Genomic DNA, 27,487 nt, shown 5'->3' on the forward strand with positions numbered 1-27,487 from the left:
ATAATAGGAGATTAGCAGCAGCAAGCAAAAACCTTTCCCTTTTTAGGAGAGGATAGGGGCACCTGGTTTGGGGGGCCATAACATGCCCCCCAAAGTCCAATCTGTCTGAAACGTGGGGGGGAGGGGTTAGAGAGGAGTTAGAGGAAGGTCCCCACCAAGTTTGGCTTGGTTCGGTGGGAAAATGCCTTCCCCAGGCTTCCAGAAAGCCTGGGGAGGCTTTTCCCCATTGAAACATATTACCGAAACAAGCCGAAATACCAAAACAATTACCGAATCGTGAATATCAAAATGGCTTGCCGTTTCGGTATTCGCGATTACTGAAATGTTTTTTTTGTTTCGGTAATAACCGAAACAAGAATACCGAAACGGTCTGCCTTTGCACACCCCTAGTCACAACAACACAAGACATCAATGGGGCCACTTTGGTGCCCTTTGGAAGCAACTGGTGCTATTTGAGAAACAATGGCTTCCTGGGGTAACAGGGAAATCTCTGATGTCAGAGTTAATCATTTGTGTATTGAAGTTCAGATTTCTGTCTGGCAAGCAGAGAAGAAAAAACCGGGCACAGAGGAGCAATTGTGGACACCAAGGGGGTGGAGTGGAGTGGTACATGCAGAAGACTATTTCCCAAGGAGCAGGATCAGTGTGCCTCTATTCCTCCTTCTTGAGCCCAGAGTGCTTTGTAGGCCAGGCCTGAATGTTCTTTTGGCAACGGAAGAGGCTTTTCTCACTCAAAAACATGTTTTCATCTTAATATTCTATGTTATCCAATCACAGTACCCTGTCATTGCATAGGGGAGTGGCATGTTTATGAGTTAAACCAAATGAATTGACTGGCTTGCTGTTTTTTGGACAGCATACCTCACTCCTCTCCTAGGCCAACAAGGGGAAAAGAATTTTGTAGCTGCGGCCATACAGCTTCTATATAAGTCCCAGAGAACCACTACGGAGAAGATCCCAGCCCGGGCTGAACCGCAGAGCAGTGCTGTGCAGCACCCCAGAACCAGGGGTCCCCCTGTTGCCATTTCTCTGTGGTTCCTAACAGCAGTACAGGGGTGTACGAATATCCTCTCTTCTGTACTTATCTGTTTATCTGTTTGTGCTGTTCGCTCTGTTTGTTTTCTGTTTATCTGTTGATTTTATGATCGACTGTTGCTTTATGAATTGTTTTTAATATTTGTATTATATTTTTATAACTGCTGCACCTCGCAGCCCTGAGCCCACTTGTGGGAAGGGTGGGTTAGAAATAATTAGTATTAGTATTAGTATTAGTATTAGTATTAGTATTAGTATTAGTATTAGTATTAGTATTAGTATTAGTATTAGTATTAGTATTAGTATTATTTCTGTAAATTGTCAGAAGGATTTAATGAATCCATTTTCCTTCAATGCTGGTGTGTTTATGATGCAAAAGATGCAAAAGATTCCCTTCCCCTTGGCAACACGGCTCCTACCAGGTTCTAGGTCGGTCCTGTGGACCCCAAAGGTGGCAGTTGCTGCTGGGCTATGAGTGGTTCCCTCAGACTGAACTGGAAGAACCCTCACAAAACCATACCGGCAACATGAAGGATTTTTCTCTTGACTCCCCATTAAGTTGATTAGTGGTGGACATCCCTGGTCAAAACTGCAGGGGAAGGCGCATCTGGGATCCCAAAGCCAACTGAAGGTTGCCCTTACCTGGGAATACTGGATCCAAGCACACATGCCCACAGCCATTGCTGCAGCACTTCTGGCTTCCATCGCATGAATCATCCGAAGAACAGTCTTCCACACAGATGCCAGCACCCTTCAGGGTAGGGCACCTGCCGGGCTTGCCTGTAACAGATCAGCCATTTAGCCACCAGGCAAAGATAGGCTTTGCTCTCCACCAACAACCCCCATATCGGCCCATCTCCCCACACTACACCATGAGTAGAATCCTCTGAGGTCCTTCAGCCTTGGCAAGGGGCACGGCTGGGCTGCCTTTAAGGGCACAATATCCGTTCTATATCCAGCACTCGGCAAGCTGGGTCAGCCCTGGGGATATTCTGTACTATGTTGTGGAAAAAATTACTTTAAACCAAAAGGTTTTTTCCCCCATTGCAGACCAAGAAGCCAGCTACCAGGAACTAAGAGGAGCAGTATAACATCCCAAAGGGACCGACCCCTCTTCTGGACCCCTTGGGCTCCACGTTTCTTAAGCGAATGTGCTCAAGAGGCAGCATAAGAGAGATAAGATAAGAAGAAGTATCTTCCAGCAGTTGTGGTGTCTCCCAGACCAAGAGCTGCGATGGGGCCCCTTCCTGGCCATTTCCCTTACCAACTGGTGGAGAAGGTGGTTTTTTGCCACATGCACAGGGCAGCTCTGTCCAAAGGGCAAGGAGCCCTAGGAGGAGAACGAGCCTGGGTCTCATGGTGTGGCTGGAACCCACGTCTGAGTGCCAAGCATTCAGCTTGCTGCCTATAAAGCTTCCTCGGGGAGGGGCTTGCTTTGGAGCCAGAGCCCAAACATGACGGGTGAAGTAACAATGAAATGATGCCTTGCATAAGGGAGGGGGCTGCTTACAAAGCAATTATCTGGAAGGACAAGCACAACAAACCTATTTGCAGCCTAATGCTTGTGACGCTGTCCAGTAAACGCCTGAACCTTCTTGTTTGTATTGGGAACCAGCCAGGCTTTGGACCAGGGCTGCATACTGCTGTCTGCCTAGAGACTGTTAAATTGCAACTGAGAAAGAAGCTCAAGACAATGCGTCCACCTGGACTGAATCGAGACCTAGGCTTTCTGTCTCATTACCAATGCTGATTTCTCTACACTCACTACCTCTCTGCATAGCCCACCCTATCAAATCATGTCTGCTATCGTCATTCAGTGTCTGAAATCACTCCACTCTCCATGATATAAAGACAGATGGACTCACATCCTAGCTGTATCAGAAGAGGTGAGCTGTGACTCGTGAAAGCTCATATCCTACAAAGGATATTGTTAGTCTTATAGGTGCTCCTGGACTCTTGCTCTTCTCTAGGTTAACTTTTGTTTTTCCCGCATCTGGAGAGAGTCAGAAAGTGTTATTGTTTGTACATCTCTCAGCAGGCAGCTGCGGATGTGAGTGGAGCCCCCGCATGAATGGCTGCCTGTTGCCACTGTATGCCTAGGCACCCACCCCTCTTTCACTCTCACCAGCGGCAGAAGGGCCAGGAATCGCCACCATCTCAGGCCTTTCCCCTTTTCTGATGTCATTGGATGTCAAGCCCTCTCCCCCTCCTTCCATAAAGTGCTCCATGGACCATCCTGCTCTGCTTGCCCTGCTGGTGTATTGGGATTGCTGTGATTCCTTCTAAAATGTTCTCTTAAGCCATCACATTATTCCACAAGTTCCATGTTCCACTTCTTTTTCCTTTACTGCTGACCTTAATCTCAGTGGGTCTTAAATTGGGGGTCGGGACCAAAAATTGGACAGAAGTTTTTTCACAAGGTGGGGGAGGGGGCGAGTTCTGAGATAGGGGGAGGGAATGGGATGAACTGAGCAAGGAAACCCTCAGAATTTCAACAGCAAATTTCAGTTTGCCTCTGCGTAAGTTGAAAAATGGCCATCAGTTTGTGGTAGTAGTTAAAAGCGACAGGGCTGTAATCTGGAGAGCCGGGTTTGATTCCCCACTCCTCTCCTTGAAGCCAGCTGGGTAGCCTTGCATCCGTCACAGCTCTCTCAGAGCTCTCTCAGCCCCACCCACCTTAGGGGGATTGTTGTTGTGGGGATAATAATGGCATACTTTGTAAACTGCACTGAGTGGGTGTTAAGTTGTCCTGGGTGGTATATAAATCAAATGTTTATTATTATTATTATTATTACTACTACTACTACTACTACTACTACTACTACTACTACTACTACTACTACTGAGAGCCAGTTTGGTGTAGTGGTTAAGAGCGCGGGACTCTAATCTGGAGAGCCGGGTTTGATTCCCCACTCCTCCTCCCCTTGAAGCCAGCTGGGTGACCTTGGGCAAGTCACAGCTCTCTGGAGCTCTCTCAGCCCCCCCCACCTCACAGGGCGTTTGTTCTTGGGGGATAATAATAGCATACTTTGTAAACCGCTCTGAGTGGGCATTAAGTTGTCCTGAAGGGCGGGATATAAATCGAATGTTATTATTACTAATGCTACTACTGCTACTGCTACTACCACATACTGTGGAGAAACACGCTTTTGTTTGTGGATTTAACTTTCTATGGGCTGCAGAGGGGAGGGGCCAGTTGGGGAGTAGAATTTGATTGATGGGGGGAGTCGGTCGGTGAGGAAGTTAACAGTTGGGGGGGAGGAATGGCTCTGAGGGGGAGAGGCAGGTCTACTGTAACCCCAGGTAACAAAGGATCGTGCCTGCCCCACACAACATCTAATTAGGGCACGAGTATAGAGAAGCAGAGGGAGAAAGAGAGAGAGTAGGGGTTTCTCTTTATGTTGTATTATTCTTTCCGTTCACTGTATCTTTGCCTGTGTATAGTTAGAAGCTAAATAAATGAGTTTTGGAATTTCTGAAGGAAGAAACATCTCCTGTTCCACATAGTCCCCCAACCGCTTGGGCCCACTAGCAGAGGAGGGAGGTTAGGAGGCTAACCAGGACCCCCTACAGGGACAGTGGTGGCAGCAACGACCCAGAGACGGAAAAGTGAGACGGCCCCTCCAGGTGCCTGGCTCGGCAAGGGAGGGGTAGGCAGAGCGGGGTCTACCAGTTAAGAAAAAAAAGGGAGAGGCCCCGTTTCACCACACATACATACAATGACTCAATGGCATTTAACAACAGCCTATATACATACACATGTATGTATGTATGTATGTATGTATGTATGTATGTATGTATGTATGTATGTATGTATGTTCAGATGTGATATCATGGATGTAACTAGAAATATAGTGGAACTGTTGCTCGACTTGACCAAGAAGATCACAGAAGATATTTGTACTAGAGGTGGATATGAACTGAAATATGAACCAAAGTTTGTCACAAACTGGGCCTGTTCATAGTTTGTGAACTGGCAGTTAGTCAGAGCCCATTTCTGATGAACCACCACAAACTTTAGGCCAGTTTTGTTTGGTTCATTTTTTGGTTCGTTTCTGCAGAAACCTGGCACCGATTAATCAGTTTCCTAGGCAATGGGGGAGGGGCTTTCTGCATACCTACTGCCCCCAAAGTGGCGTTTTCATTACCAGAAATGACGTTTTCATGGACCAAACAAACCATTGTGTGAACTGGGCAAGTTTGTGAAAGTTTGTGGTCCATAGTTCATGAAACGCGATAAACTACAAATCACGTGGTTTGGAATTTTCCTGGCTTATGCCACCTCTAGTCTGTACACATAAAAAACATGCTAGCCTGTTGCCACAGCTAGAAATGCCACAAAGGGAGTCCAGAAGCCCAGAACAGAACAACCTTGGAGAGGGGCATGAAACAAAAGAGTAACACAGATGAATGACCTCATGTAGATTAGAAGTACTGCCTAACTCATAGAGGTACATACTAGGCCATTTTCACACGCCCTTGTTGTAGCACCCTAGTAGCACATCATATCGCAGTTCTTCCGCTATATAACATATCCACTCATGAATACCCATTATCCTCCTGTAATCATTGTGTTTTCCTTGAACACGGTTTATTCCGCTTTTTGATGCTTCTTTAGCACTTTTTTTGCTTTCATGTGAATGACTGGAAATGCTTCTCCAGAGACTTTGCACTCTACCCATCCTCCTTTTTCTGTTTCTGAACCGTAGGAAGAGATTTTTCCCACCTAAACCAGGAGTCCTGCAAGCCTTTGCAGGCTCCTGGTAACAGTCAAGCCCCATTTTAATTTTAAACGGAAATCTTGATTGTGCTATTGTGATGTCTTGTTCAATGGGAACCAACCACAGACAGCTGTTTACAGCCATAGAAATTAATTGTTTATACTTAAATACGCACTTTGCAAAAGACAGAACCACCATTTTTATTCTTTTTTAAAAAAATTCTCTGAGTGAGTGTGCAATAGCAGAAATCTACTGACTAGTGGCAAACACTTTTTTGCACAGGAACATAACAGCTGGTAGCGGTTCGCGGAGCAAGCATACACCTTTTTTAGAATACTGACTCCCAAGATTGTCCACACTGATGAACCTTGACTGACCCCTCCAGCTCTTTGATTTGAGGAATTTGGGGCGGCAAGTGTGTATTAGGGGTGTGCGATTCGGCATTCAGAATGCCGAAAGAAAGCTGAAAGAAACCTCTTTCGGCTTCTTTCGGGGTATCCGAAATGTTTCGGGGACAGCCGAAACGTTTCGGGTATCCGAAAGAAAGAAAGCCAAAACGTTTCGGCTTTTTCGGCTTTCTTTCGGCAATCGAGAGAATCGCTATTTTCTTTTTGCTAGGCATTTGCCTTAGCAAGCGCCTAGCAAAATCCTGCTGGAAGCTAAGGCTTCCTGCAGGCTCTAAGAAGAGGGGAGGGGGGAGAAGGAGTGAATCACTCACTCCTTCTGTCATCCCCCACCCCTCTTGCAAAGGAGGGAAGGGAATCCTGTGCTTTGCCTTGCAAAGCTGACAGGAAGAAAATGCATTCAAACTGTGGAGGGAGAGTTTATGAAGCTGGTAGTTATGATAATCTTGTCTAGTGGGCTTCTTTTTCCATGCCCTGTTATGCCCTCCTACCATGTAACCTGAATATGTTCTAAAATTTAGAGTTTGTCCTTTTCAAAAAAAAAATTTTTTTTTTAAGATTCTCTGATGTGTAGTTAATTGTGTTGTTCTTTTGTGTGGGCGACAGTTATTGTGATATGTTGTGATTTGTTGACCTATATTGTACTTTGAAAGTGACAAAATAAAGTTTTTTCTAACATGAATCATTGTGTGTCTGTGTTCCCTTCTTTGCTGTGAGGTTGGTTCCCATCATTGGGAACAATGGGGCAGGCTAGGCAGCCTTCTCTGTAGGTGGGGGGGGGGGTGCTGGCTGCAATTGGGGGGCAGCCTGGCCCCCAATTGGGGGGTGCTGGTTGGGGGGCAGCCTGTGTGCAGCCTGGCATTTTGTTGCAGTGGTTTCCTCCCATTAAGTTTGGTTGTGGAGGGAGGGTTGTGTGAAGCTGGTAGTTATGATAATCTTGTCTAGTGGGCTTCTTTTTCCATGCCCTGTTGTGCCCTCCTACTATGTAACCTGAATATGTTCTAAAATTTAGAGTTTGTCCTTTTCAAAAAAAATTTTTTTTTAAGATTCTCTGATGTGTAGTTAATTGTGTTGTTCTTTTGTGTGGGCGACAGTTATTGTGATATGTTGTGATTTGTTGACCTATATTGTACTTTGAAAGCGACAAAATAAAGTTTTTTCTAACTTGAATCATTGTGTGTCTGTGTTCCCTTCTTTGATGTGAGGTTGGTTCCCATCATTGGGAACAATGGGGCAGGCTAGGCAGCCTTCTCTGTAGGTGGGGGGGGGGTGTCAGGGGGTGGTTGTGTGTCAGGTGCTCTTTCCCAGGGATACATTGGCACTCAGGAGTGTGCCCACCATTGTGGCACCCCTGGGCTGTGCGGAATTGCCCTGGGAAAGAGAGTTTAGGAGTTTCCAAAGGGGGAGGGCTGGCCAGCCTGTCCCTGGGGTTATGGTGGGTGTGGGGCAGCTGGGGGTGGATTTGGGTCTGTGAGGGGCTAATGTGGGGATTTGGGTCTGTGTTTGGCAGATGGGGGGAATTGGGTTTGTATGGGGCAGTAGGGGGTGGACTTTGGGGGCTGAGAGCACCTACTTTGGGAGGCCATGAAATGGCCCCCCCAAGTGGGAGCAGGCTGAGGCTTGGTGGGGGGTGGGAGAAGGGCCCCAGAGGGTTGGGGGGCATTTTGCATGCAAAATGCCACTCCTGGCAAGACAAGCCTCCCCCAGCTGTCAGTGGTAGAGATAAGAGCACCACCTACTTGGGGAGGCCATGAAATGCCCCCCCCCAAGTGGGAGCAGGCTGAGCCTTGGTGGGGGGTGGGAGGAAGGGTGGGAGAAGGGCCCCAGAGGGTTGGGGGGCATTTTGCATGCAAAATGCCACCCCTGGCAAAGGAAGCCTGCCTCTTCATTTTTTCCCCATAGGAAATAATGAAGAAGAAGATGAGCAGCAGTGCTTCTTAATGAGAGGCTAGGGGGACCTGGTTTAGGGGGCCATAACATGGCCCCCCAAAGTCCAATCGGTCTGAAACTTGGGGGGGTTAGAGAGGGGTTAGAGGAAGGTCCCCACCAATTTTGGCTTGATTTGGTGGGAAAATGCCTCCCCCAGGCGTCCGGGAAGACGCGGAGGCATTTTCCCATTGAAAAAAGCCAAAACCCGAAAGCCGAAACAAAGCCGAAAGCCGAAAGTTCAACTGAACTTCAGAACACTTCACATATATGTGAACTGAAAACAATTGACACAATCTAGTTTAAACCAAGTTTTAAAAAGAAAAGGCAGGAAGGAGGGATCAGTGCGTACTTGAGGGGAGCAAATCAAAGCCCCCCTGCCAAAAGAAAATGATGGGAAAGGGGGAATGAGAAGTGGGAGAGGGAACCTCCGTTGCAGTGCAGGTCTAGAACATGTCAAGGAAGGCAGCAGCAGGACGTTGGGCAGGGACCAGGGAGCTCCCAGTTGGAATTCCTGTCCAGGTATGAATTATTAGGCTCACAGCTCTGGCTGGCAACAGGCATTCCCCATAACAGAGACCAGCCAAAGCCTGTTGCAATAAAAAAGTGGGCTGAGCAAGGCACTTTCCCTCACTCTAGGGGTGCTCGCTCTGAGCAGGGAAATTCCTGGAGATTTGGAGATGGAGCCTGCGGAGGGGAGGGACCTTCGCTGGTATCAAGTCATTGAGTCCAACTTTCATGTCTTCCAGAACTGATCTTTGTCACCTGGAGATCAGTAGTAACTTGAGGAGATCTCCAAGCACGCTCCCTCAACCACCTCAGGATGGAAAGATGAGAAGGGGTCTGCTTGAAGCCTGGGCAACTGTGAGGACTGAGGGGGGCCTCTCTTCCTCCTCCTCCTCCTCCTCCTCCCCATTGCTGCTGCCCTCCCAGATGGTCTGTGAAGTGCGGGGGGTGGGGAGGGAGCCAGGAGGGGTCAGAAGAAGAGCAGAAGTCTGGAAGGGGGATCCAGTCTTTCATGGTTTCCACTTCCCCTCATTTTGGGCTGCATGCTGCTTCTATCTCCTGTTGGTATACTGGTTAAGAGTGGCAGGACTCTAATCTGGAGAGCCAGGTTTGATTCCCTACTCCTCCGCTTGAAGCCAGCTGGGTGACCTTGGGTCAGTCACAGCTCTCTCAGAGCTCTCTCAGCCCCACCCACCTCACAGAGTATTTTGCTGTGGGGATAATAGTAAAACACTTTGTAAACTGCTCTAAGTGAGCATTAAGTTGTCTGGAAGGGCAGTATATAAACTGAATGTTGTGATAATTATATTATTACTAGCAACAAAGCCCATTGTGGGGGGGAAATACAACAAGCTCTAGAAAAGGCAGGACAGGCGGGCCAGGCATTGCCACCTCCACTGCAACGTGATCTGGTCCAGGGGAGGGCAGGGCAGCCGGGCCTGGCATTGCCCCCTCTGCAGCACCCCAATATGGGTGGGGGGAGGCCAGGGTGGCTGGGCCTGGCATTGCTCCAAGGGCTGGGAGGCGGGCCCGTCCATCCTGCCACCTCCTCACCCCAATCGGGCAGCAGAGAGTTTGGTAGGTGGACCCTTCCCTCTACCAGCCAATCCCAGGCCTGATTTGGACTCTGCAGAACCAGGAGTGCTGCTGGGGGGGGGGAAGGGCCCTGGAGTGCTCCTGCACCCTGCAGCCACCCGATTTGGCCCCAAATTGGGCTGCTATGGAGACCAGGAGTGCTGCCAGGGGGGCACAAAGGGCCCAGGAGCACTCTTGCGCCCTGCAGCTGGTTTATTCAGCCCTGATTCGAGCTGATTTGGGCAGCTGTGGAACATGGGAGTTCTATCTGGGTTGGGGGCAGAAACAGCCCTGGAGTGCTCCTGCACTCCACAGTGTGTCGAATTGGGACTGCTTTGGTCTGAAGTCGCCCTACTGTGGTGCATAGGAGCATGCTGCACCGTCAGAGAGTGTGCCCAGGGAGTGGCATTCCCCTGCTTCCCCCGCCCCAATTGGCCTGTCCCTGCAAGGCTATGGCAGGTAGAGCTGAGCTGTATGGGTCTGGAGGCCAGGTCAAGTCACCTTGCAAAGCCATGGCAAGTAGACGTGGCCTTGAGACCTGCAGAGGCCAAATGGCCATGGCAAATAGATCTGGCCTTTGGATGTGCGGAGATCAGGTCTACCTGCTTTGCAAGGCCTTGGAGAACAGACCTGGCCTTCAGACATGCAGAAGCCAGGTCTACTCCCCCCTTTCAATTCCATAGCAAGTAGACCTGGGCTTCAGGTGAGTGGTGGTCAGGTCTAACCACCAAACAAAGACTTAGCGAGTACACCTGGCCTTCAAACATGTGCATTGGCCAGGTCTCCCCACCTTGCAAAGCTGCGGCAAGTTGATCTGGCCTCTGTAGTCCAGAGGCCATGTCTACTCACTATGCACTGTCATAGCAAGTAGACCTGGGCTCAGCAGGTCTGGCATGCAAGCTGCGTTACCCCCCGCCAGCCTGCCCTCTCCCCACAGCAGATCAAGACTTGGGGGTGGAAATCAAGGGTGGGGGGAGATAGCAGGCAAGCAACCCTCCCCCACCCGTGCCCCTTCCCTGTGGGAGACCAAGGCTTGGGGGAAGCCTAAGGAGGCGGAGCACAGGCAAGCCAGGAACACCCCATGCCGGTATGACCCAATTGGCGCTGTGGAGGGTGCAGCTGACCACTTTGGAAAGCCATAGTAAGTAGACTTGGCCCTCAGAAATGCGGGGGCCAGCTCTACTTGCCTTGAAGTGCCATGGCAAGTAGACCTGGTCTTCAAACGCGTAAAAAGGCCAGATCTACCCGCCTTGCAGACCAATGGTAGGTAGATCTGGCCTCTGCTTTTCCGAATGCCAGGTCAACTCACTGTGCAATGCCGTGGCAAGTAGACCTGGGCTCTGCTCGTCTGGCATTCAAGTCACGTTACCTGACGCACACATCCCCGCCCTGTTGCAGGTTGAGGTGTGTGTGGGGGATTCTTGGGAGGCGGAATGCAGGCAAGCCAGGAATGCCCCATGACAGCCTGCCCTGATTGGGGCTAGGGAGGCCGGAGACGACTGCTATGCAAAGCCATGGTGAGTAGACCTGGCCTTTAAATTTGCAGAGGCCAGGTCTACTCCCCTGGGCCCTTCTGAGGTCCAGTGGCTTGCCAGGACTGCACCTGTGCCAGCGAGTCATCGGATAGACCTAAGGGAATTATGTTATAGGGTAGGTAAAGGTAGTTCCCTATGCAAGCACCGAGTCATTACTGATCCATAGGACGACGCACATCACTACATTTTCTTGACAATCTTTTTACGGAGTGGTTTGCCAGGGTCGAACTCAGGTCGTGAGCAGAGCTTGGGCTGCAGTACTGCAGCTTATCACTCTGTGCCATGGGGCTCTTACATATATATCAATATACAACAAAGTATCGAGACTATATTTGGCGCTATAATAAGTAGTAAATACATGTATTGATGTATATCAATATACAACAAAATACATATATTTATTACAGAATCATATTAAAAGTATTGCAGCCCCAAATATAGTCTCAATACAGATTAAAATATTATGACAAAAAAACTCAAACCAGAAATTTACGTGACCCTGACCAAAAGTGTTTGGGCCATGTGGCCTTCTTCAGTGGTCAGTCAAATTTAACACACGGTAACTCTAGACAATACAATAATAAATATAATCAATATACGACCAAATTGGAATATGTGTTCCAATTAATATCAAGAACTCAAGACAGAGGTATGCTTAAAAGTCCTCATTTGAAATCACTTCCTACTGTACTCAGGTACAGGTGTCCTAGGCAGTGATTCAATTGTGTACCTTCCTATTCTGGACCAAGAGGAATTAATGGTAAATGTAGTCTGGAGTAGACATGGGCATGAACAGCAATATGAACGGGAAAAAGCCACGAACATTGGATTCAGCTGTTCATGAACAGGACGTTCGTGAGGCCGCATTCTGAACAAACAAGTGGTCATTGCAAAGCCTTGTTCGTGCGTTCATTAGCAGTTTGTCAAGCCAGACAGTATGGCACCTTTCAATCAATTCCCCTGGCAATGGAGGTAGGGAGGGACTGAACTCCGTATCAACTCCCTCTCGCTTTCCTTCTGGCTTTAACCCTTCAGCTTCCAGCAGACAGTCAAGTTTTTGCCACTCTGAAGAGAAAATGAGAGCAAATGGGGCAGTGCTGGGTCTCCCGATGCAAGAGGGATGGAGAGAAGCCTCTGCCAGCTCTGCTTCCGATCAGAGGATGGGGGAATCCCCTCGTTCCTCTGACATAGGGGAGAATGAAGCCCCACGGTGCCAGCTCTACTCGCTGTCAGAGGGACGATGGGAGACCCCTTGTCCCTCTGACAGCGGGCAGAACAAAGCCCCACAGCGGCGGCTCGAGGGGAGTCCCTTCATCCTTCTAACAGCAGGCAGAATGAAGCCCCATTGCAGCAGCTCTGACTGCTGTCAGGAGGACGAAGGGGTGTCCCCTCATCCCTCTGACAGCAGGCAGAATGAAACCCCGCGGTGGCAGCTCTGCCCAATGTCAGAGGGAGGGGAGTCCCCTTGTCCCTCTGACAGCAGGCAGAATGAAGCTCCGTGGTGCTGGCTCTGCCTGATGTCAGAGGGATGAGGGGAGGGGAGTCCCCTTGTCCGTCTGACAGCAGGCAGAATGAATTGCTGTTGCATCAGCTGTGCTCGCTGACAGTGAGCAGAACAAAGCCCCGCAGCGGCGGCTTGAGGGGAGTCCCCTCGTCCCTCTGGCAACAAGCAGAATGAAGCCCCGTGGTGGCAGCTCTGCCTGCTCTCAGAGGAACAAGGGGTGTCCCCTCGTCCCTATGACAGCAGGAAGAATGAAGCCCTGCAGCACCAGCTCTGCCTGCTGTCAGAGGAATGAGGGGACGGGAGTCCCCTTGTCCCTCTGACAGTGGGCAGAATGAAGCCCCGTGGTGACATCTCTGATCGCTGTCAGAGGGACGAGGGGTGTCCCCTCATCCCTCTGACAGCAGGCAGAATGAAGCCCCATGGCACCTGCTCTGCCCACTGTCAGAGGGATGAGGGGAGTCCGCTCATCCCTCTAACAGCGGGCTGAACAAAGCTCCATGGTGCCGGCTCTGCCCACTGTCAGAGGGACAAGGGGACTCCCCACATCCCTCTGACAAGGGCCACGAACACTGAACACCAAACATGTTCATTAAGGGGACATGTTCACTTCTGTTCGTTGTTTGTTGAAGCATTTATGCAGTGGATGAATAATCTAGATACCCGTATTAAGTTTACAGGGAACCATAGTGACATGCATATTAAGTATCTGGATGTGATTATCTACAAAGTTAACGACCACAAACTAGCTGTTTGTCCATTTTGTAAGGAGATGGACTGTAATTTTTACTTACTTATTTACATCCCCGAAGACTTAAAAACAACATTCCATACAGCCAATTTCTTCGTCTTCACAGAAACATCTTCGTCTTCCACTCAAACATCTGACTATTTACGAGAAAGTAGGACCATAGCAAAAAACTTTGTGGGAAGAGGTTACTCTCCACAATTAGGCTGAACTGCAGAACAGCACTGTGCAATGGACCAGAACCAGGGTCCACCTGTTGTCATTTCCCTGGGGGTCCCAACATCAGTATTGGGCATAAGCATATTCTCCCTTTTGTACTTCCTGTAAATTTTTCCAGTGATTTAATAACTCCATTTTCCTTCAACACGGATGTGCTTATGGTCCTCAGATGAAAAAGATCCATTGCCCCTTGGCAACATAGCTCCTACCCAGGTTCTAGATGGCTTTCTAACATAGACAGATCCAGGGCTCCAAACCAAGACAAGCAGGGGTCATTTCGTAGAAAAAGAGCTGTAAGAACTCATTAGCATAACTCATTAGACTAACTCATTGGCATATGTCACACCCCTTGACATCACCGGAAGGGATGCCAGCAAAACACAGATACTGAGGAGTGGGGGAGAGATACTGGCCACCGCTTGCAGGCTGGAGGAATGCCCGTGCAGGCCACAGCAGTGCCGGCTGGTCATGGGGCCTTCTCTGGAGGCCGCCACACTCCACTGGGAAGTCGGGCTGCGCAGGCTGCAGCAGCGCCAGTTAGCCATGGGGCCTGTTCTGGAGGCCGCCACCAGCTGCACGCCACCTCAGCTGGCCTGCAAGCTGGGAGGATGGGCTGTGCAGGCTGCAGCAGCAGCAGCTGGCCACAGGGCCTGCTTCGGGTGGCAATGGGGTGCTTCTGCTGCTGCTGCTGTGGCCACCACCTACTGTGGGCAAGCAAAAGGAATCACGTGGGTGGGGCCATCACCCACATGATCTCTTTTCAGAAGTTCCACCGGAACAGCATTCCGGTACGTTCCCCCCTCAAAATGAGCCCTGAATACAAGTGAGTTTAGATTTTGGCTGGTCCTTCACCAATTGCTCGTTTATTTCCTTAAAACAAATTTCCTATGTGACCGGGACCCCTAAATAAATTGTCGAAATGAGAAGCCTGACTACAGCTTATGCTCTTATCCAGAGCTGCAGCCTCTCTATCCAAAGGAAAATGTATCAACTCTCCCTTTCTAAGCTGAGGTGGCTCTGATTGGCTGGCCTGTCTCTGGGGGTTGCCTGTGGGCAGAGTCCCCAGATGGGTCAGAGCTCAGAGATGGGCAGAACTTTGGGGTCGATTGCCCCAGAGGCTCATGCTTTCGGCCACAAGGACTGCAGTCGGTGCTGGCCTGTGAGTGGTTCCCTCAGACTGAAGAGGAAGAACCATCACGATTGCACCAGCAAGCTAAAGGCTTTCTCTCTCTACTACCCACCAATGGTGGAAAACCTTGGAGGAAATGGCCATTTCTGCGCAAATTGCATTTGGAGGCATGTCAATGGCGCATCTGAGCTTCCAATGCCAAGAGAAGGTCACCCTTACCTGGAAATACTGGATCTATGCACACCTGCCCACAGCCATTGCTGCAGCACTTCTGGATTCCATCGCATGAATAATCTGAAGAACAGCCATGCACACAGGTGCCAGGGCCCTCTGGGGTGGGGCACCTGCCAGGTTTGTCTGTAACAGATCAGCCATTTAGTTGCCAGGCAAAGATTGGCTTTGCTGTCCAACAGCAAGCCCCATATCAGCCCATCTCCCCACACTACATTATCAGTAGAATCCTCTGAGGTCCTTCGGCCTTGGCAAGGGGCACGGCTGGGCTGTCTTTAAGGGCACAATATCCGTTCTATATCCAGCACTTGGTGAGCTGGGTCAGCACTGGAGATATTCTGTACTACGTATTGTTGAAGGCTTTCACGGCCGGAGAACGATGGTTGTTGTGGGTTTTCCGGGCTGTATTGCCGTGATCTTGGCATTGTAGTTCCTGACGTTTCGCCAGCAGCTGTGGCTGGCATCTTCAGAGGTGTAGCACCAAAAGACAGAGATCTCTCAGTGTCACAGTGTGGAAAAGAGAAGAGATGTAGGTCATTTGTATCTACTCAGGAGGGGTGGGGTTGAGCTGAGTCATCCTGTAAGAGTTTCCCAGGGTGTGGAATGCTAATGGCGGGAGGCTTCACTGTATCCTGAGGAGGTTCTTTTGCATATGGATTGGTGCTTGATGCGCTAATCTTCTCTGCAGGGCTATTGTCGGGGATAGAATGTTTTGTTAGCCTGGTGTTTTTCAGAACTGGAAACCATGCTCTGTTCATTCTTAAGGTTTCTTCTTTCCTGTTGAAGTTTTGCTTATGCTTGTGAATTTCAATGGCTTCCCTGTGCAGTCTGACAAAGTAGTTGGAAGTGTTGTCCAGTATTTTGGTGTCCTGGAATAAGATACTGTGCCCCTTAAGAATGAACAGAGCATGGTTTCCAGTTCTGAAAAACATCAGGCTAACAAAACATTCTATCCCCGACAATAGCCCTGCAGAGAAGATTAGCACATCAAGCACCAATCCATATGCAAAAGAACCTCCTCAGGATACAGGGAAGCCTCCCGCCATTAGCATTCCACACCCTGGGAAACTCTTACAGGAGGACTCAGCTCAACCCCACCCCTCCTGAGTAGATACAAATGACCTGCCAACATCTTTTCCACACTGTGACACTGAGAGATCTCTGTCTTTTGGTGCTACACCTCTGAAGATGCCAGCCACAGCCGCTGGCGAAACGTCAGGAACTACAATGTCAAGACCACGGCAATACAGCCCAGAAAACCCACAACAACCATCATTCTATACTACCTTGGGGAATTGTGGAAAAAATATTTTAAACACTCTGCTTAGGTTAACTTGTTTTTCCTGCATCTGAGAAAAGTCAGAAAGTGTTATTGTTTGTATATCTCTCAACAGGCAGCTGTGGATGTGAGTGGAACCCCCGCATGAATGGCTGCCTGTTGCCACTGTGTACCAAGGCACCCACCCCTCTTTCACTCCACTCTCACCATTGGAAGAAGGGCCAGGAAGCCCCACCAGCTCAGTCCCTCCCCTTTCTCTGAGCCCTCCCTTGGAAGTCAAGCCTTCTCCTCCCAGACTTCCATAAAGTGCTCCATGGACCATCCCTCTCTGCTTTCCGCTCTGGTGTAGCTCATTGTCCCCCTTAGAGTCTTCCACGCCTGCCCTTTGATGTCTTTGGGTGACACTTCCTCATGCTTTGGGTACTGGAGGATTGCCTTTCTGCCCACTGCTGAATAGGTGATCTATTCACTGCCACTCAGGAGCTCAGACCCTTTCACAGCAATTCTCCAGGGAGGCATTCAGACATACAGGCACCCGGCACTTTAGTAGGGAAGTCCCCAGAAAGCACAAAGAAGAGTATGTCACATGCATAAGGAGCCCACTGGCAGCTTGCATAAATACTGAATTATCATCCTATAACATAATTCAGTAAGCGCATTTCAGACGACTCATATTGATTCCACAGAGCAGGCGCATTGGTGTTCCCCTAGAGGGGGAAGAGGGGAGTGGCTCTCTCCGCCAATGAGGTTGGAAGAAGTCACTGCTGGGCCAGGAACCAGAGCTGCCCCTCACCCGTGCTCCCCACCAGCAGCTGCCTGATCCTGATGGCTGCCCGGTGGAGGACATTGAGCTGCCCCCCCTTGCGCGCCCCCCAGCCTGCCTGGCATGGCCCCAAATAGGACCATGCCAGGTGGCCTGGCAGGCACAGCAGCTCCAGCCCGGTGTGACCCTGAACAGCACTGGGCACAGCAGCATGTGGCTGCCTGCCCCCCTCTTCCACCCCTTTGCCAGCTGTGAGACCTGGCCTCCAATCCCTCACAGACCAAGTATACCTCCTTTCTGTGGCTTCTTCAGTAGACCTGGCCTCTGGAACCATGGACACCAGGTCTACTTGCCATGGATTTGCTGGCAGGGTGTGCACTGGCAGGGCTGCTGCGGGTAGGAAGCACCTCCAGGGAGGGGAGGCAAAAGGTGTCCTGATGGGCTCCTGTGCCCAGCAGCAGCCCGTTCTTGCCCTGTTGGTGCCAGATTAGGCCCCTGCAGGCGTACGCAGTCTGCTTGCGCAAGAGCAAAGTCTAATCTAAGCAAAGGAAGCAGTTCATTGACTTGGAATGGTGTAAAGTTTGATTCCTTTATTCTGAAATTCAGAACCCAAGTATGACTCAAGTAGGTATGACTCTTACTTGGGATCTCTGCAAGCATTATTGATCAAGCCAGGCAATGTTTTGCCTTTCATACATTGCCCAGTTGTGGTCTCCTCTCCCCAGCCCACATCCTCCCAGAGCTGGAGATCAGAATGCAGCTTCCGTTTCTTGCCAGGGTTTCTCCTAACTTTCTGTCTGGGCCCACTGCATGTACCCAACCATAGAGTTTCCAGCAATTCCTAGAGCTATCCCCCATCATGTCTGGATTTCCCCTGGAAATGATATAATGGCATACACGACGATGGGTGTTTTTCTTTTCTCCTGAGAAGTGGTGGGCAATGAAATGGGAGTGGGGATTAACCTGACCCAACCAGAGGACCGGCAAGCCTTCTCTGTGCCCCCGCCTGCAGAGGTGAGGCAGGTATTGACCAGATACTGGGCTTTTTCAGTGGTGGCACCCAGGGCTTTTTTTCTGGGAAAAGAGGTGGTGGAACTCAGGACCACAGAATGACATCACTTTGGGTCAGCTGGAACAAGGGGGGAGTTTTTTAAAGTTTAAATCACCCTTGGCGAAAATGGTCACATGGCCAGAGGCTCCGCCCCCGGATCTCCAGACAGAGGGGAGTTTAGATCGCCCTCTGTGCCACTGATGCGGAGGACAATCTAAACTCCCCTCTGTCTGGAGATCAGGGGGCGGGGCCACCAGCCACGTGACCATTTTCAAGAGGTGCCGGAACTCCGTTCCACTGCGTTCCAGCTGAAAAAATGCCCTGGTGGCACCTCACCTGTGTAATGCCTTCCCCTGAGAGGTTTCCCTTACTTTCTCTTAGGTGCCAGGCTAAAACATCCCTTTTTGATACAAGTTTTTAACTAAAGATTTTATACTCTGCTTCTTGACTGACCATCCTTTTATCTAAGCCATTTTAGGCTGTTCAGCATGTTTCTTATGCTGTTGTTAAGCTCTGACTTGTTTTAATGGCATTGGATGGTTTTTAACGCTTGTGTTTTAATTTTTTTATTAGTTGTAAGCTGCTTCAAGAAGGTCCCTAGAGTGGGGGAAAATATATTTTCTAAACTAATATATAAGGAGGGAGGAAAGGCACCACGTTATAGTCCGCTCATGTCAGATCTCAGAAGCTAAGCAGGGTCAGGCCCTGGCAAACCCCCTCTGCACCTCCCTTGCCTTGAAAACCCCTTGCTGGGGTCACACAGACACGTAATAAGGAAAGGCAGGAGCTCCATACCTGGACCAATTTCCCCACAGGCCTCCTCGCATTCCTCCTTTGTCTCAAAGTTGTTGCTGTTGCCCTGGCAGCCCCCGTAGGTAAATGTCAGGCATCCCCCTTGAGCAGGGTCGTAATAGAAACGCCGAATCTTCATTTTGCATGGCCCCATCTCAGGTGGTAAGGTGCAGCGGTAAGGGAGACCTGTTACAGGGAGAAAGGAAGTTTATCAAGAGCTTCTGCAGCACCAGCTGCCTGAGTGCGCCATGCGCCTAGGCTCCTGGAGAGCAGCAGTGGGAAAGGGGTCCTCCACCAGAACCTGGATCCATGCAGCCACGGCTGCAGCCAGTGAAGCAGCACTTTTGGGGGCGAGGGCAGTCTTGAACATCGTCGCAGGTATATTTGCAGGGGGCTGTCAATAGGATGGCAGCATCTTGCCATACCTATACTTGGGGTTGGGGGGAGGTGGGAGTTGTGATGTGATGTTTATCTGTTGCAGCTGGGACTCCCAGCTCTCCCAGGATGTGGCTCCTGTCTGAAGTTCTCTCTCTTAAAACGATGCTGGTTCCCAGCAGCTGGGAAAGAACCTTGAACTCAGATGTTGAAGGAAGGGGAGGGGAAGGGTTAGCTTGTAAATATTATATGCTTACGAAATCTGACTGTGCCTCATTCCGGACAATTTTGCTCTTAGGAAGATCACGATACTAGCAATTTCCAATAAAGCTTTTCTAAACCGGAGAAGACTTTTGGGGAGAGTCTTGACAGATTCTTACAGGGACCCAAGTCTGCAAAACTGGCATCTTGGGGCACATGCCTGGGTGCTCTGAAAGAAGAGCGGGCACAGAGGGGGGGGGGTTGCCATGAGTGCAGAACTGGGTGCCAAGCCCAGTTCAGCCCCCAGCCCCCTCTTCGTCTTCCCTTCGCACCCTCTTCCACACGCTCTTCAGAGGTGCACCAAAAAGCATCCCCCAAGAGAAGGCTGTGGCTCAGTGGTAGAGCATCTGCTCAGCATGTGGGGATCCCCAGCAAGTCGGTTTAACAGATTAGGTAGAAGGGGACGCGAAAGACCTTTTATTTAGACCCTTCTCTCAGACCGTGGAGAGTCACTGCCAGTCAGGGACGGCAGGGAAACAGCTTCTTGTGTTCAGAGATTCTAGACAGAATGTAATCAGGGACAAGCTTAACCCTGGGATACGTTGGGAATGCCGGAACTCAGCCCTTGAATGTGTGAGAGTGCCTCTGAGCATGTACTGCTTAGAATCATAGAATCATAGGGTAGTTGAAATCTCTCGTGATCGCTGTGTCTCGTCACTTTGAGGACTTTGTAATTTGTTCTAGGAGCATCTCATCCCTCTGCCTGGCTTGTTGGTCTATAGCAGACCCGCATGATAATATCACTATTATTTCTTATTCCTTTTATTTTTACCCAGAGACTCTCGACTGAATTTCCATGCTCAGTTACATGTATTTCCTCACAAGTATATACCTCCTTTACATATAATGCTACTCCTCCCTTCTTTATTTCTCGGTCCCTTTTGAACAAGTCGTATCCCTCATTCCTAGAATGGAGTGTCATCCCACCAAGTTTCAGTAATGCCTATTGTGTCATAGTCCCCTTCCTGTATTAGGACTTCAGTTTCCTCCTGCTTGTTTCCCATACTCTGTGCATTCCTGTAGAGGCACCGGAAGCCGTGAGTTTGTTTCTGTGCTTACCTGAGACTTAACGTTTCCTAGCATACGTTCCACTCCCTGCAGGTCTTCAATGTTCTCATCTCCAGTCACAGGCTTTGAATTTTTGTCTCTCCCCCTCACAGGATTTAGTTTAAAGCCCTCCTTATCAGGATAGAAAGGCTCTTACCAAACACATTGTTTCCTACTCTCATGACGTGCAAACCATCTTTTGATAGGCAGGATTGCTTGTGAATAATCCTGCCTTGGGTACAATCTCAATGCAGCTACCACTGATGTGCCTCGGCTCTCACCTCCCTCCCTCCATGCTATACAGCTGCTAGAATTCAGCTGATGCTGCACAACGCCAGGGCAGCCCCCCCCCACAATAGCCAATTAGGGGCTGGCCTCAATGAACCCCCTTCACTGTTATCTGACTGAGGGGTGCCCGCCAATTTTCTGTACCTACAATACTATAACGTGCACAGCCTAGCTCGAATCTCATCCATCCTAGACTTGGCCTTCTATCTATCTACCGCAGCTAGGGCAGTATGAAGGGCGTGGAACCCTTTTGTTCCTTCCTAGAGTGATGTTACGGGCCATAGCACATAATGACAGAAGAAACTGGGGAGGGGAGCTCTGAAAGGAGCTCCTGGGGCGGGGGCTTGTGTTTGGGGATAGTTCTAAAGTATTCTTTTGGATTTTGGAGGTCTGAAATACCTGGTCATGCTTCTGAAATGGAACCAGAGCATCGGGAAACCTCTGTTGTTCACAGTTGAACTGCAATTCCTCAAAGTCTCCATTTTTATATTTGTGTCTCCTCTCCAGTGTATGTATAAGAGCCCCGTGGTGCAGAGTGGTAAGCGGCAGTACTGCAGCCCAAGCTCTGCTCACACGACCTGAGTTCAGGTAGCCGGCTCAAGGTTGACTCAGCCTTCCATCCTTCTGAGGTCGGTAAAATGAGTACCCAGTTTCCTGGGGGTCTGTAGATGACTGAGGAAGGCAATGGCAAACCACCCCAACCATCGTGATGCGACGTCCCCCCATGGGTCAGTAATGACTCGGTGCTTGCACAGGGGACCACCTTTGTCTTTTTACTCCAGTGTATGCTGGTGGTCTCCCATTCCAAGTACTGGACCTGCTTCGCTTCCAAGATCTAACAAGATGGAGCTGTTCCATGCCATTCCACCACCCCAGGCAAGAAATAAGCATAACATGTGAACGGGCCCTGGCTTCAAAACTGGTGCTTTTGAAAAGGCTGGACTTACTTCCCGGCCTCATTAAAGCATTCCTCCTGCTTCTCCACAAAAGGGCAGCAGGTGGCACCAAACGTTCACCTGCACTGGGCACCCTGTGAATGTCAAGCACCAGGGCGAGCCGAGCAGTTGTGCCCTCAAGGTGCAGCGCAGGGGATCCACCTGTGGTTCATTCCAGGAGTGGAGCCAGAAGGGGGTTTCCTAAGAGGTGCAACGTGCCCTGCCCTGAGAGACTCTGGAGGAGGCTGAGTGCATAGTTTCCATTGCCCTGGCCACCGACTCCGAGAGATTCCCTCACAGGGGAGGGGGAAGACGCAGGTGCCAGCAGAGAGCCGAAAGGTCAGCTGGGTCAGGCCGTGCTGTTCAGAAGGGGGGGGGAGAAGTCTGGGAGGTGTTTTCTGGGGGTGGGGCGGTGACTCCGAGCCTTCCTGTGCTTGGAAAGAACCCCCCTCCGCTGCTGAATGGCCTCCTCTCGCTACCTGGTTGCTTCTTTCAGAGGGTGCCTGCAAAGTACGGCAGAGGAGATGGGGCCTCAGGGCCAGCACCAGCAGGGCCTCCACGAGAGCAGCAAGGGGGCTGCAGTCCAGGGCTCTACGTGGCTGGTGGGATGACGGGTTGGGGGGGGTGCAGTCTGGACTCTCCCTCCACGAATGGGCGTAGCTGAGGAGAACATAAGTTTTCAGTAGGCTGGGGCGAGAAAAGAGGAAGCAGGAACAGAGATCCATGCAGGGCTCCGAGAGAATATTATCCCGCCATACTCTGTTAAGTCCATGAAATGCAGTCAACTTTCTTAGGGAACTTTATGGCTTCTTTTACGCGTGATTTCAGAGTTTTTGACATCCTTATGAAGGGTTCGCATTTGTACAGACGTGTGGAACTATGCAGTCAGAGAGAGTAAAACTTCAGAGCCCTCAAAATAAAGGTGCTTGTGGGCTTTGTGAAGCTTGTACTACGATTATCTGGAGAAAAATTATTTTAATAGAATCATAAAATCGTAAATAGAATCCCAGAGTTGGAAGGGGTCTTACAGACCATCTAGTTCAACCCCCTGCCCAATGCAGGAACAGCCTAAAGCATCCCTGGCAAGGAGTGGTCCAAAGACGAGTGGGACCCCACCACATCCCTAGGGATATCTTCTCCAAATTGGCCATCAGCCCTTTTGCTGGTGTGGCTTCCAGGCACACTTTCTCCTCTCAAGCGATGTTGGGGGCCATAAGACTGTGAGGAAGGGTTCAAGCTGTGGCAGTGGGTCCCTGCTTTGGTTACTAAACTGGAGGATTTCACACACAAGCTAGCCTGCAAATCACTCCTGCTAACCTCATCCCCGAATACCAGGAAGTGAGACAAAGGCACTCTGCATGTGCCCAGAGTGCCCGTTTCCAATCTTAGCATTCAGCGTAGGGATTATCCTTGGCTTCCATTCATTCAGGTCATCCCAAAGACCTCACTTTTCTGTAGAAAGAGCTATGAGGCTTAAAAGTACCAGAGCTTTATGCCCCCACGGCCCCGAAGGAAACTGTCCCTGCTGCCTGGTTCCTGTCAGGCCCACGTCTGCCCAGTCATTTTCTTCCCTTGCCATTCTGCCCCCACAGCCACCTGGAGAATTTGAACCCGAAAGGAGAGCAATGTGCTGCCATGTTGGCTTGGGTCCAAAAGTTGGAGGAAATGTTACATGTCCAAGTGTAACATTTTTGATTGCTCTCTCTTCCAACATGGCTGCTGTTCCAACAAGGAATGGTTGACTTCACTGGGCTTGTATGGTGGGGCAAAGGATGTCACTTTGGTACCCCACATCAAAACAAAAGGAAACGAAGGGGGCTACATTTAGAGTCTGGGAATAATGTGTCTATTGCCTATCCTGCAGAAGAACTGAGAAGTGTGGGGGGGTTCCCTCAGTTCTGAGAGCATAGAAAGGGACTGCCATTGGCTTATTTAGGATTCTCAGCACTGACCTGACCAGAAATGGAGTTTGACCATCTGTAACTGTTGACAGATCGCACTAGTTAACGGTTCCTCATCCTCTTGGAGAAGAGTGACAAGTGGAGTGCCTTAGGGATTGGTCCTGGGACCTGTTCTGTTTAGCATTTTTATAAATGATTTGGATGAAGGAATAGAGGGAATGCTTATTGAATTCGCAGATGATACTAAATTGGGAGGGGTAGCAAATACGGTAGAAGACAGAGTCAGGATACAGGATGATCTTGACAGGCTGGAAAACTGGGCTAAAACAAATAAAATGAATTTCAACAGAGATGAATGCAAAGTTCAGCATTAGGTAGGAAAAATCAAATGCATAATTATAGGATGGGGGAGACTTGTCCTGACAGTAGTATGTGCGAAAAGGATCTAGAGGTCTTAGTAGACCATACACTGGACATGAGTCAGCAGTGTGATGAGATAGCTAAAAAGGCAAATGCGGTTTTGGGCTGTATCAAGAGAAATATATAGTCTCCAGATCACGAGAAATCATGGTATTGCTCTACTCTGCTCTAGTTGGACCTCACTCAGGGCCAAGCTACAACTGACGAATGAGACTTGAACAGCAAGTGTATTTCTCCCTGTTCACTTGCCCTCCACTCAATCCACTTGCCGTTCAAGTGACATTCGTCACGTGTAGCTTGGCCCTTAGAGTATTGTGTTCAGTTTTGGGCACTACAATTTCAGAAGGATATAGACAAGCTGGAACGTGTCCAGAGGAGGGCAAGGAAGATGGTGAGGGGTCTGGAGACCAAGTCCTAGGAGGAAAGGTTGAAGGAAATTGGTAAGTTAAGCCTGAAAAGGACACGACTGAGAGGTGATATGATAACCATCTTCAAGTACTTGAAGGGCTGTCATATAAAGGATGGCACGGGGTTGTTTGCCACTGCCCAGAAGGCTGGACCAGAACCAACGGCTTGAAATGAATTCAAAAGAGCTTTTGGCTAAACATTAGGAAGAATTTCCTGACAGTTCAAGTGGTCCCTGAGTAGAACAGGCTTCCTCGGGAGGTGATGGGCTCTCCTTCTTTGGAGGTTTTTAAGCAGAGGCTAGATGGCCATCGGACAGCAATGCTGATTCTGTAAGCCTGAGCAGATCATGAGAGAGAGGGCAGGAAGGGTTACATCCATGCTTAGTTCTTGTGTCCCCTTCTTACATGCCCAGGGTAATGCCAATCATCACCTTGGGGTCAGATAGGAATTTTCCTCAGACCAGATTGGCTAGGGATCCTGACAGCATTTTGCCATTTTCTGGGCATGGAGCAGGGGTCACAGGGTGTGTGTGTGTGGGGGGAATGTAGTTGTGAATTTCCTGCATTGTGCAGGGGGCTGGACTAGATGACCCTGGAGGTCCCTTCCAACCCTAGGATTCTGTGATCCAAGCCCAGAGACACTTACCATGGGACTCCTGAGAAGACACTGATGCCTGCTGAGCCCAGAGGGTGAGGAGCATCACAAGGCAGGGTCTGGTGGGCTGCATGGCTTGGCCGCTTTGGTTCCCTGTCGCAAACCAATGCTGGGATACTTTATAAGAGCTGGATGGGGCAGCTCCTAACAATGACAGCCCAACACAGCCTGAATACGGACACAGCAAGAATGAGAGATTTACAGCAGCTGCGGAACCCAGTAATTACATTTGGAACACAAAGATCTCGAATGCCGAGAAAGAGAGCACCCAGGATTGCCTCATATTTCCAAGCAGAATGACGAAGAAAGTGAGGATAGCAGAGGCTGAGAGAGAACGGCTGCCTCCAGGCACTTCCAAGTACTGCAGAGCTGAAAGCCAAATTCCCTGACGCTGTTGATTAAGAGCTCCCTTATATTCACAAAGGCTGAAAGCCCCTTTTGTCTCTCCCTCTTTTCCCCATTAGCTGCTGGTGCAATTAGTTTTGCTCACAGTCCTACCAAACCTGCCCCACTAACTCAGCCACAGAACCTGAATTCTGTTTTAAGACTCTGCAGGCTGTGACCTTGGAGTCTTCGCACCATGCCCTGATCCAAATTATTTTCTGGGTTTGAGCCCAATGGCACCCTAGAGACCAACAAGATCGGGGACTCAAAGCTCCCTTATTCCAGAAGCTTTGACATTTGAAAGCTCGTATCCTTGAAGAACGTTGTGAGTCTCTAAGGGGCCACTGGGCTCTCAGCCTGCTGTTCTGCTGCAGACCAACCCAGCTACCCACCTGCATTTTGTGTTTGTTTGTTTGTCTTGCAGTAAACGTGGAGCTTGATAAAGACTTCTGTGTTCTGTATACTGGAGCTTACCCGCGAGTTTGTGGTACCTTTTTCTGTTCCTAATAAATGGTACCCTGTAACTGTTGATGGCGTTGGCTGTGTTTCAGTGATGTCACACTGAGGACAGAAAGAATGATCACGGCTGCCAAGGGAGCAGAGCAGCTGGCTCACAGGGAGTCTTTTGCCCCTCCAGAAGGACTGCTGCGCACCTCGACGGGCTTTACTTTAAGGGGCAGAGGAAGTCTGGGGACTGCTGAGAGAGGAGATACGTTGGGAAGGAGCGCTTTACACTTTCACAGGACCTTTGCTCTGCTAAAGCGACTTTCCGGGTACAGGAGGCAGGCCTGGGATTAGCTCACCAAAGCTGCTTTCCATACCCTTCTGCCCAACTTCCTCCCAAGCCCAACCTTCTTTCCTTCATTACATCGCTGGAGAAGCAGCGCAGCATTCCAGGACTCCCAAATGAACAAGGAAGTGGCAGTGCTGGTATCCAAGTGTTGGCAACGCAACGCCAAAGAATCACATCTAGGGCAGAGGGCCTGCCGTCCCGCATTCCGCCCTCGGCCACTGTGTCATGCCGGTGTTTTCCACACAGGGACAGGTTATATTGTTTCCCCATCATGGCTGAAGCTACAGTACAGCAGCAGAGATGTTTCGGCTGGGCAAGTTTACCAGTGGTTTCCTTGACTCAAACGCCCAACAGTAGCCATCCCAACTCTACCACCAGTGTTTTACCTTTTTTAAAAGAAGTCAGCAATATCTATTGTTCTATCAATATAACATTATAACAATATGTATATTGAGTTCTCTAAATCCCCAGTTTTCATACATAAAAGAGAAGCCTCTAGCTCCTTTTGTTGTGGAGCTATAATGGGAAAGACATATTTCTGCAATAAAAGGGGATAGAGATTTAGTTTTGTTTTTTTTAAAGAATGCCAGGACTTCAGAGAACCTGACAGAATGCTGCAGCAATACAGTGTAACATCCAGGCTGCAAACCCTGGCTTGGAAATTGCTTGAGGTTTGAGGGTGGAGCCCTGCAAGGATCTCAGGGGAACTCACAGGAGGAAAATGCCATGGAATCTACCCTCCAAAGCAGATACTTTCTCCAGGGGAGCTATTCTCAGGAGTGTGGGAATCAGTTGTAATCCCAGGTGATCTCCTGGCCTCACCTGGAAGTTGGCAGCCCTAAATCGAGGGCAAGGCTGGGAGCTGCTTTGAGCAATCCCTGGGGAGGGTTTTCACTGTGGCAAGGACATGATGCCACTTGGCCCCGCCCCTCTTTCCCCATCCAGTCCCCGGCGTTTGGGCCTTATTGCCTCATCCTCTTTCTCCCAGAAGCGTTTCCTGATGGGCACCGCAGCCACCTGCCCCCTCACTCTGCTGGGGCGGTGCCAGCACCCTTTTGCATCCTCCGCTCCACCCCGTTAGGCTCCCTTGACTATAAATGCTGACA

The 27,487-nt window shown here is 49.8% G+C and overlaps 1 protein-coding gene across 3 annotated transcripts in view; it reads right to left on the reverse strand.

The window, feature by feature from the left end:
- LOC129331018 (WAP four-disulfide core domain protein 3-like) overlaps positions 1-25,279 on the reverse strand; it is a 52,145-nt gene extending 26,866 nt beyond the window's left edge. For all 3 annotated transcript variants that reach the window (XM_054981336.1, XM_054981339.1, XM_054981337.1), the window contains exons 1-4: positions 25,196-25,279; positions 18,919-19,101; positions 15,019-15,156; positions 1,678-1,815 (exon numbers count right to left, since the gene is read on the reverse strand). In XM_054981336.1, coding sequence (XP_054837311.1) covers positions 1,678-1,815; positions 15,019-15,156; positions 18,919-19,101; positions 25,196-25,277 — 541 coding nt within the window. In that variant the 5' untranslated portion in view covers positions 25,278-25,279. The remainder of the gene's footprint in view (positions 1-1,677; positions 1,816-15,018; positions 15,157-18,918; positions 19,102-25,195) is intronic.
- Positions 25,280-27,487: the final 2,208 nt, after the last annotated feature.

Source organism: Eublepharis macularius, chromosome 5, assembly GCF_028583425.1.
Source record: "Eublepharis macularius isolate TG4126 chromosome 5, MPM_Emac_v1.0, whole genome shotgun sequence".
Lineage (NCBI taxonomy): Eukaryota > Metazoa > Chordata > Lepidosauria > Squamata > Eublepharidae > Eublepharis > Eublepharis macularius.